General features: G+C 50.0%; 1 protein-coding gene across 2 annotated transcripts; it reads right to left on the bottom strand.

Annotated features, from left to right (window-relative positions):
- Nucleotides 1-1,737: 1,737 nt before the first annotated feature.
- On the bottom strand, nt 1,738-7,368 carry DNASE1L3 (deoxyribonuclease 1L3). Of its 2 annotated transcripts, none has more exons than XM_085072646.1 (8): nt 7,133-7,366; nt 5,623-5,711; nt 4,900-4,992; nt 4,496-4,608; nt 3,887-3,999; nt 3,374-3,531; nt 2,429-2,525; nt 1,738-2,228 (listed from the first exon to the last, which is right to left on the bottom strand). In XM_085072646.1, the coding sequence occupies exons 1-8, from the start codon at nt 7,268-7,270 to the stop codon at nt 2,100-2,102; spliced, it is 930 nt and encodes a 309-aa protein (XP_084928772.1). In that variant the 5' UTR covers nt 7,271-7,366; the 3' UTR covers nt 1,738-2,099. The 2 variants fall into 2 exon arrangements, with proteins under 2 accessions (XP_084928772.1, XP_084928773.1); XM_085072647.1 differs by having other exon boundaries at nt 2,114-2,228; nt 2,344-2,525; nt 7,133-7,368.
- Between the last annotated feature and the right edge of the window lie 2,881 nt (nt 7,369-10,249).

Genomic DNA, 10,249 nt, shown 5'->3' with positions numbered 1-10,249 from the left:
GAATGTAATTATAATATTGTCAAATGAATATCTATAGAGATGGACTGTGCTGACAGCAGGAGTCTGGGACACCTCCCAGCCTCTATCAAACACACAATCTGAGTGCAGATGCCTTCTCTTTGCTGTGAATCCCACAAAAGTGTGTCCCAGCTCTCCATGGCAGAGCATCCCTTTGCATTAAGATGTCTCTCTGTTGCTCAAATGCTCAGCATCTCTGCAAGATGAGCCGTTCTTCTTTCCCAGGTTTTGAGTGCTGAGCATGACTCCATTTGGTATGGGATTTCCCTTGGTTCACTGGGAGTCAGCTGGCATGGCTGCATCCCCTCCCAAAATATTGTTCATCCTCAGCTAACTCGCTGGGTTGAGAGGCAGAAAATGCCTTGACTCTGTGTAAGTGCTGCTCAGCAGTACCAAAAACATGCTTGTGTTATCAACACAGTTTTCACACAAATCCAAAACACAGCTCCATGCAGCTACTGTGAAGAAAATTCATTCCATCCCAGCCAAAGCCAGCACACTGCTCTGGATTGACAGCCACTGACATCACTCCCAAGGCTGCTCTCTTACCACATCTCTTATCTTCAAGTGCTGGATAAAGGGCTAGACCCAATATTGCAAAAATGGACAAATATTTTCAATAAAACTAAGTTGTAATTACATCTTTTTCATGACTGAATGTGTCCATTATTGCTTTCCTGGAGGGTGATCTCTTTCTCTGTGCATTATTCCTTTCTGAAAGCCAGGAGACAGAAAGTGCTTACATAGGAGTAAGACGTGAGGCCAGAAAATCAGACTGATTTCAGCCTTCACATGTACCATCCCTGATGTCAGCCAGACAGTGGCATCTCTATAAAAATCCCAATGTAAATATTTGTTCTAAATCAGGCTCTTTTCTTTGCATTGACTGCAGAATAAGTGAGGGAGCATATGAAATGCTGTATCATTTCAAGTTTAATTGCTACTGAAAGTTGGAGGATTTGTTGTTTGCCTTGCACACACCCCCTGGGATAATTTTCTCTTGATTTAGTTTCTTACTTCAAATTCTTCTCCCTGAACAGTGGGTTTCACAAAGGCCAAACTGTTTTCCTCCCCACAAAGGCTCTCTCACTCGCCTGCCCTCCCTGCCCCTTCAGCAGGCAACCTGGGGTGCATTGATGAAGGGAGATGAATATTTCTCTCTACTAACAGTTGGATTATTCCCACTCCCCAGATGCCATCTGTGTGACAGGGTTTGGTTTCCACTAAATACAGCCTGTGGGCTGAGCTGGGAAAACAGATTGCTGCACCATTACGTTGAATAATCATCATTAAAGTCTGGTTCATCAGAGGACTTTGGGCTGCCATGGAGATTTGTTTTTGGAGTGGGGGATGCAGTTCACTTCCATGTCAGGATGCTGAAATCAGATTTTAATGTGAATTTTATGACACTCTGTTGGCAGCAGTGTCACTTGGGATCCCCAAGACATCTCACCTGAGGTGTGCAGGTGGGCAGGCAGGGGTGAGAACCACCAGCTTCCTGCTGCCCTAAGTTGGGGCAGTGCAGAAAAGGGGCTCTCATTGCCTGTCCCTCTGCCTTTTCTTTCTGTCTTTCCCCAGTCCCTGGATGCTGTGAGCAATTTCAGCCCCTCTGTGAGAAATGCTCTAAATTCAGCAACACTCTACGTTGCAAACCATCAGGCCCAGACTCATGTCCCACTGGTTGCAGCTCTGAAGCATAAAAACACACACAGACACACACATGATGCAAAAATGTCCTTTTAATCCTTCTGCCCCTGCAGAGGAATTCCAGAGCCCTTGGGAATGTGTGGAACTCCCTGCCCTTCAGGCATTGCAGATAAAGCACAGAAGTATTTTAGCCTTGCAGTACCTCCTTACATTTGTGTCCAGTAAGGTAAGTACAGCGTGCTGCTCCTAGCTGATTTATTTCTGTATACAATGAAGAAAACAACCTGAAGATTTAATTTGCCTTCTCACACAAAATATTTGGAGTTTTTTCCCCCACTAAATACTGCATTTGCTGTGAGTAAATCTATACCAGTCTTCTACAAGATCTGTTGGCATCTGTGTATTTCCATGCCAGACACAAGGACTCAGCACACTCATGATCTTGATCGGCGGCTCTTCTTGGGTCTCCTCTTCCTCGAAAACTTTGATCTCAGCCAGTTGAAGAAGCCTCCTTTGGCTTTTAACTCAAATTCTACCGGGAAATGGTCACTCACCCCCAGTGCCTGCAAGACAGAGGCACAGAGGGTTGGGAGGCAGCCACCCGTGCTCTGTCCAAGCCCTGCCTGGATGTGGGGAGATGGCACGTGAGCATCGCATCAGTTTGGGAGTGATGATCACCTGTGTTCAGCACTGCCTAGGCACTGCTGCTCTGTGCTCCCACATTAGCCCTTCCCTGCTGCTGCAGAGGCTGTGCTGTGCCTACCTGCTCCTCGGTCATCTGAAAGTCCTCCTGGAAATCAAAGATCCTGACAGAGTGTGGCACGACAGCCTCGATGAGCTTCTGTCCGCTGACCACAATCCTGCAAGGAGCAAGGAAATGGGCTGCTGTGATGCAGCAGACCTGTGGCAGCCAAATTGAACTGAGCTGGTGGCCAGAGAGGTGGCTCTGATGAAGGCACAGCTATGTATGGCTTGTCCTTAGCCATGGGCTGCCCACCCAGAGATGTCAGCTCCTTTAGGTGCCCCTTTGGCAGTGAGGCACATAAATATCTTGGTGCACACTGGCCTTGGAAGCCAACATTAAATGACTTCCGTCTAAACCCACCCAACAATGGTGCAAATTTCAAAGCCCTGCTTTGGATACAAAAATCACAGGACAACAATGACTGGAGTCTCACTGAAGCCCTGCTCAGATCCAGAAATTTGTCCTGCAAGATGACTCTGGGCTCTAATAGCTGATGTATTCTTGTCCCTTCTGAGGGCACTGCAGTGGCAGCCGGACTTGCCACGTGTCCAGGGCAAGGTGAGCTGTCCCCTCCCCGAGCAGAACCTTGCTGTGCATCTGTCAATCCAAATTACAAACATAAGAGCAAAAGCCATGGTGCAAAGCTGGTACAGAGAAGGCAGCAGCACCTCCTGCCAGGTGTCTGTAGGGCTCCCTGCAGATGAGAAGTGCTGCTGGCTGTCCTGTCATCCATCCCCACCTGAGCCCCAGCAACGGCTGGTTCTGTGTAAATCCTGCCCAGTCTGGTCTGCAAAGGGCTTTGTGCTCCTGACTGGAAGCATTTGGATCAGTTTCCCCTGGATACTGAATTATATTTTATGGCCTCATTTTCATTTGTTTTCTCTGTTGGTCACTGACACCTTTTGATACAATTTTTTCTCAGAGAGTCATAACCAGTGGGTGGTTTGGCAGTGAGTCCTTTACCTGTCATATGGGCATTTTGTGCTGTTCTTCACCGTTGTGTCATTTTTGTCACCAATAAGCCAGATGAATTCAGAGTAAGTCCTCAGACGGATGTTCTTCCACTGCTTTTGGGGAACATAGCTACACCCAGCATTGAAGTCCCCCATAAAGATGAAGTTCTGGAAGGTAGGAGAGTTTCCAAATGTAATCACAAGGATGGCTTTTCAAAAGAAGACCAATGAGGATTTTTTTGGGGATGCTCCTAATAGCCATTACAGTTCAAATAGCAGCCACTCACTGAGTGCAATGGGGCTTCTTTCGGCTGGGCACTCCAGGGCATACTGATAATAGTTTTATCAGGTGATCATGTTTACTGTATAAAATGTGGAGAACGCAATTAAAATACTCCAAAGAGATACTCAAAACCTGGGGCTCATTATCAATGGGTTTAAGGTTTTCAGCTCTGAACAGCAAATAGCATGCCAGGTGACTCAGTACCAAAGCCCTGTTAGTGACACAGATGTGGTAACCAACCTCGGTTTTCCAGTGCTGTCTGACATCTGAGTACACATCATAGAGCTCATCAATCTCCCGCACTGCTGTGTCTGGTGTGGTGTGCAGAGGGATAATAGCAAACTCACTGACAGCTTCAAAACAAGGCAGAAGAACAGGAAAAATATCATGGTTAAACAGAATGAGTCACAAAGAAACAGAAATTGACTTGTAAGCAAGGGGGGTTTTCTAAGGAAGAAAGAACTTCTGCTCTGACTGTGGACCAGGGGTGATCTCTGTGGTTGCAGTGTTCCCCTCCAGGTGCTCATCTGAGCCTGAGGAGCTGCCAGTGCAGGCAAACCCTGATCCAGCACCCACACAATAACTGCTCCCATGGCCATGCCAGCAGCATGGAATGCACCCACCAACCCACTGCCCATGGGCAGCAGAGGCTTTCCCAGCAGGGCATGTGCAGGGCTGTGGGCTTTCTCAGAGGCAGCAGCCCCAAAGGCAAAATGCTGCTCTTGGAAGGAAAAGCAGTGTGGGGTCTGGATGCAGCCCCTTGAGCCTGCCCTCCAACATGCTTGGGTCTGGCCAGCGTTCCCTTGCTAACTCCTGGAGGGTCAATGACCTGTTTCTGAAACACCTCACCGGTTTTGGGAGACTGGAACCAGATGGCAAAGGGCTCTCTGGAGAAGACATCCTCGTCCCCAGGCTGGGTGTCAGGGTACTGGTAGGTTTGTTTCACCAATACCAGATTTTGCCTGCAGCAGAATGAACAGGATAGGGGATGTCACACTCGTGGCTCAGTGGGACATGCCCAACACTGACTCCCATGCTCTGACCTGGACCCCTGGCCACACTCTGGGATGGATAAAGCCATGCTGGTGGCTGTGCTGGGATGATGCCCACATCCAGGCCCAGCCCATCCCATCTGCACAGCCTGCACCTCTCTGGCTCCCTCCAAACAAAGCCATGTCCAGCCAGTCTCCAGGGGGCTGTGCCCCAGAGGGCAGGGGGAGGGCCTGGCTTGCTGGCAGAGGGGGCTCACTCACCTGTAGAGGAAGATGTACTGCTCCTTGTAGCTGTTCCTTCCCAGCCTCTCGCTGGCCACACACCTGTACCACTCATTTGGCCCCTTCACCTGACTGGAGGGAAAGAGGTGTTTCTGAGTTTATTTCTGCTGAGGGGGAGATGATTTTGCCTGTGCCCAGAGGTCTGGGCACTGCCTGCCTGACCTCAAGGCAGATGGCTACAGACACTAAACCCTTCTCAGGAGCTGGACCCTTGTCCCATCACTGGCTCTTCACCCTCTCCCTGCTCACTGCATCCTCTGTCTCTCCTTCAGCTGGGTTTCATGTCCAGCCAGCTGAACGCTGCTGTTTCCTCTTGACTGTCGTTCCTTTCATTCCAGACAGGCAATCCCTAATCCAAAGCAGTTCCGAGCCCTGCAGGAAGGTGGCTGTCCTGCTGCAGCCTAATGCCAGGCCGGTGAGGGCATTTCCCCTTCCTTTTTTCCCTCCTTCGGGAACTTCTCTGTAGCAAATTGAATCTAACTTGGTTAGACTGATTTTAAAATGTGTTCTACAGTGATCTGGAGCTGGCTTTGCTCCTGTCCCTCAGTGAGACTGCCAGAGCCTGGTCCTTCCTTGAGACTGGGACATTGGGACAGAGCTCAGATCCTAAGATTTCATCTCAGTAAAGTGGCACTGAGCAGAGCACAAGCTCTTGCCAAGCAGCTTTCCCAATATTTGTCCATCTGCCCGTGGCCACCCTACCTGGTGAGCTTCTCCACCAGGAGAGGACAAACACGGTTCTTGCTGTCCTTGATTTCCATCAGCAACATGATGTCACAGCGGGAAATGATCTGCAAGGAGAAGGAGCAGGGGGAAGTTTGCACATGGCTGGTTTTAGAGGATTAGCAAGTGGTAAGCAAGAAGTGGTTACAGGCTTGGGGGAAGTCCTTTGTAAAGAAGTGGAACCCAGCCTGGGATCGTGGGAGAGGAACAGGGGCTGGAAGAAAGCTCTTCTGCTTTCAGAGCTGCTGCAAGCCCCAGCAGGAGCTGGCAGAGGGAACCCAGGAGCAGAGTGGTTTCAGATTTAGTGACCCTGAGGAGGAAGTGTGGAGGGGAAGGGGCAGCAAAAGCCACTGCTATGAGCCTGATTCTCCCATCATCACTACTGCTGGGGTGCTGCCTCTGCCCTGCCGCACTCCTTCCCCATGGTCAGCATCCACCTGTCCCAGTTTGTTGCAGATTCCTCTGGAACAGGCCCTGGAACCCAAAGAAACAGTCTGTCTGAAAATGGAGTCCTGACACCTGGGGACTGCACACCTCAGAGGGACTGCAGGCTCAGCTCCCACAGCTACTGTTGGGATTCAGCTACTGTGGGAAAGAAAGCCCAGCTCACCCAAAGCCCAACATGCTCAGGGGCTTTCCTCTGTTTTCATTGTTCCTTAAACTTTGTGGGTGATTTTTGTCAGGAAGAAAAGCCCCTTTTTGCCCCTTGACATTTACTCATAATTATCTGAGTTATCCCATAATTTAGTATATATTGCCCACAGTGATGACAGTGTAGGAAGAGTGGTCTGGGAATGCAAAGCCAAGAAAACCACTGTTCCAGTTTGCAAAAAAAGAATAAAAACCTAACTATATGGCGTCATTCCTCATTGGTGCCATTCTGCACACACAACCACCTCACTGACACCAAGCACCACATCCTCCCTCACTGTGGCATCTTGGAGGGCATTTGCAAAGCTACAAGTCTAAAATGTGGTTCTTTTTAAAATCAGGATTATCTTCAGCTTCTGCAGAGGCTGAATGGTGAGAGTTTGCCTACAGAAATTAGCAGCTGGGCTTTTCAGATATTTACCAGACTCTAATATTACAGATACTATTTGCTGTCCTGAGAATAGGTTTAATTAGACTAGAATATTTGAGAATAATTAGCACATAAGGAAAGTAAATAATGTATCACAAAACAAAGCTCTGTGGACTCAAAGTGAAAATTATTTTTGCTATGCGCTGAGGTTTCCCTCCGTTCCTAACTCAATTTCCAAAGGAAACAGCAAATATTGTTTCTTTTATATTCCCATGCAGGTTAAAATAACAACAAGCATTCTATTCAATCACAGGCTGATTTTTACTTTATGAGTACAACATTTTAAAAACCATTTGCTCCTTTTTTTAATTGAAATTTAACTGTGAAATAAAAATAAATTGCAAGACTCCGCATCTAAGAAACCCTTGGAAAGCTCAGCGTCTGTCCCGTCCAGGCAAACAAACCTACCTTGACCACGGCATCGACGACTTCAGGTTTGGCTATTTTAGTTTCTCCAAAAGACCTCACATTGAAGGAGCAGATTTTTAGGCTCAGCGATGGGTTGAAATGGAAGAGTGAAAGTAAGAAGAAGAGCAACATCTTCATGGACCTGGGCAAAATGAGTTGCTGCGAGCGTGCCTAAAAATATGTATGTGTGTGTGTTTATGTATCTGTCCCTCTGTGGCTGGCTGGGAGGTCAAACTGGGCAGTCAGCTGTGTCAATCACGAACAGGAATCACCATTTCCTCCTTTCCCTGACTTCCATCTCCCACTACAAAGCAGCATGGAAACTTTGAACTTCTGCCTGGGGGGAAAACAGGCTCTTCTGAGCCAACCTTCAAATCCTGGCAGAGCAACGGCACTGGCAGAACCCAGCATCCCTCACTGGGATCACTCTGGGCAGTGCTGGGCCAGGACCAATCTCCCTGGGCCATCCCAGACCAGAGGTCAAGACCAGGAGATGGTTGGGGTGGATGGTGAAAAGGTCTGGGAAGCAGCACGGGGGGAAGAGTGGAATTTCCAAAGGGCACCAGAAGGCTGTTGGAAGGGGCTGCCAGGCAGCCACAGGAAGACACATGATGCCTAGCATTGTCCCTCAAACTCCTGGCCAAGTGTCCCCAGCACTGGAGTCTTGGTTTGTGCATGTCAGTCTGGCTTGTGCTGAGTGGTGGAAGGGAACACATGAGTTTGGCTAAAACAACACCTGAGTGAGAATGCTGCAGGTGGGATGCCTTGTTCCCCTGAGGTGGCTTTTGCAGGGAAACCAGCCCCTTAATCCTCCCTTAATCCTCCACCACGTGTCAGCCCTCAGCCAGAGACACATTTGTTGGCCCCAACCAAGTTATAACAGTGGGAGGTGCAACAAGAGGTCAAGCTAAATGACATCCTGAAGTGTCTTGAATTTTTCTCCCTGTGCTTACAGGGTGCTTTCATATCCTCCTTCCTTTCTCTGGGAACACCCAGCCTGCCTGCACCCTGCTGCCCAAGCAGGTCTAGACTCAGGGACACCAGGGCATGGCTGGCAACACCAAGCCAACAGAACAGGATCAGATGGAACTGGTACAAAACACAGCCCATGGAGGGGTTCCCAAAGACATGGCACAGCTGAAAGCAGTGGGATCCAGGTCTTGCTGGGGAGGGAATTTCTCCAGGGAGTGTGCTGCAGGTGTTGGAATAGGAGCCACAAATCCCTTTTGGCATTACAGGAATTTGGAGCCCTGGCTGCCAGCAAGGTACGTGTCACCACTTTACCCCAGTGTTTGACAACCAACACAGCTACCTGGGGAGTGGGCAGGAGATCCTCCAAAATAACAGGGCTTAGGCAGTGCTTCCTGTCCTCTGGGTTTCCAATGAGCTGTCCCCAGGCAGGACAGGCTCTGGAAGAAACTAATAAAGAAAGAGGGGAGGGAAAGCAAAAGCCTTGAAGGGGTGTAAAGCTATGGCTTAACCTTGCTAAAAGCACAGCCTGAGCCAAGTGCTTGCAACAGCAGCTGCAGCCTCAGGGTCAGAGTCATCAAAACCCAGTGCTCTCCCCAAAATCAGGCTTGTTTTGGCTACCCTGGCATCAAACAGCAAGTGTTTTTTTGTGGTGCCCATGAGGGCTCTGACCCTGAACTGTGGCTATCAGTGCTGTGTTTATCATCAGGGCTCCTGCCTTATCACTTGCCCCTTTCTCCTCCACCCCAGAAATTATCAGGGGGACAAACAACAGCCACTCGACCTGTGGGGGGTGACACAGGGAGCTCATGTTCCTTTCTGTACCACTTTACTCCCTATTTACTGCACTTTCTGTGCATGTTCTCTTTGCTCCTTATCAGATCATAAAACATGCTTGATGTGGATGCATGAACACTGACAATTCAGGGCTGCCCTGTTCTTGCTCAAGAGGGTGAAGCTGCTGGTGAAACCAACACAGTCTGGGGTTCTTGTCCCTACTTGGAATGATGCCAGGTGAGGGACACCCTCTCCAGCTGAGCAGCACCTGTGGGACATTCCTTAATAAAGCCTCTCCTCAGCCTCTCCCTGATCCCAGGGGAGGAGAGGTAACTGAGGAGGCTGCAGGTGATGCAGAAGGCAGTTTGGGCAAGAGCTCAGAGCAGTGGGGAGGTGCTGCCCAGGGCCCTTTGGTGAAGCTTTGCTGACAGCCTGTACTGGGTGCATGGGGTTGTGGCTGGTGTGTCACTACCTCTGGAGCAGCAACTCAGCTCTCCATCTTCTTCCCAGTCCCCAGAAGGTGCTGTGGGATGGATGGGGTGAGATGTGTCCCTGCACCACACGCCTGCTTAGGGTCCTCATGGGGCAGTGGGATGTGAGGGTCCCGCAGCGATGCAGGGGTTCCTCCTCTCCCTCAGGCACAGCTGTTTCCTTTCAGCCACAGCCCTGGCTGCCTGTGGGGAACCCACAGCATTGTTTTTGTTGGCAGAGATGGACTGAGAGGATCTCTGAGGTTTCCTGTGCCTCCCTGGGAGGGCTGGAGGGAGACACTGCAGGGTCAGCCCACATCCCCTTCTGCTCTGGCAGAGGAAGCCTATTCTGGGCTTGAAGGGCAGAGTGACTCACGGGATGCCCCAAGAGGGGGGAGCACCCATGGGGAAGCTTGGCTGAAGCTTCCTTTCTCCTCCATAGGCAGGATGTGGTGTCTGTGTGCTGGTCAGGGGTTTGGTGCTGCTGTGCCTTTTCAACAAAGGGTGCAAAGGGCTGGCCTGGTCTGCCTGAGCCCCAGTCCATCGGGGTGTCCCTGCTGCCCCGTTCAACACCCCCATTACCCTGCTCCCCCAAAGGGAAGATTGGCTCCAGGGAACCAGGGGCAGAGGTGGTGTTGGGTGTGAGGGGCAGTGTGGGGACTGACACCCCCAGGCTGGTGCTCCCCAGGTGCCACCACAACTCTGATTTCTGGACAAGGGGGCTCCCCTTCCATGCACCAAGCTTTAAGGTGTTGCATGTTTCTTAACTTTTACCATTTCTACCCAAATTGCAGCTCTGTCAACACCCACTGTGGCAAGGGGAAGTCTAGGAAGAGCCAGCCCCAAAAATGCCATCAACATAAAAGTAGGTTCCTTTGGGCAAATGAAATGACCTTTGGGC

Source organism: Lichenostomus cassidix, chromosome 12 (assembly GCF_008360975.1).
Source record: "Lichenostomus cassidix isolate B80296 chromosome 12, HeHo_3.0, whole genome shotgun sequence".
In the NCBI taxonomy this organism is placed as follows: Eukaryota; Metazoa; Chordata; class Aves; order Passeriformes; family Meliphagidae; genus Lichenostomus; species Lichenostomus cassidix.
This window is presented reverse-complemented; position numbering and strand designations above follow the sequence as displayed.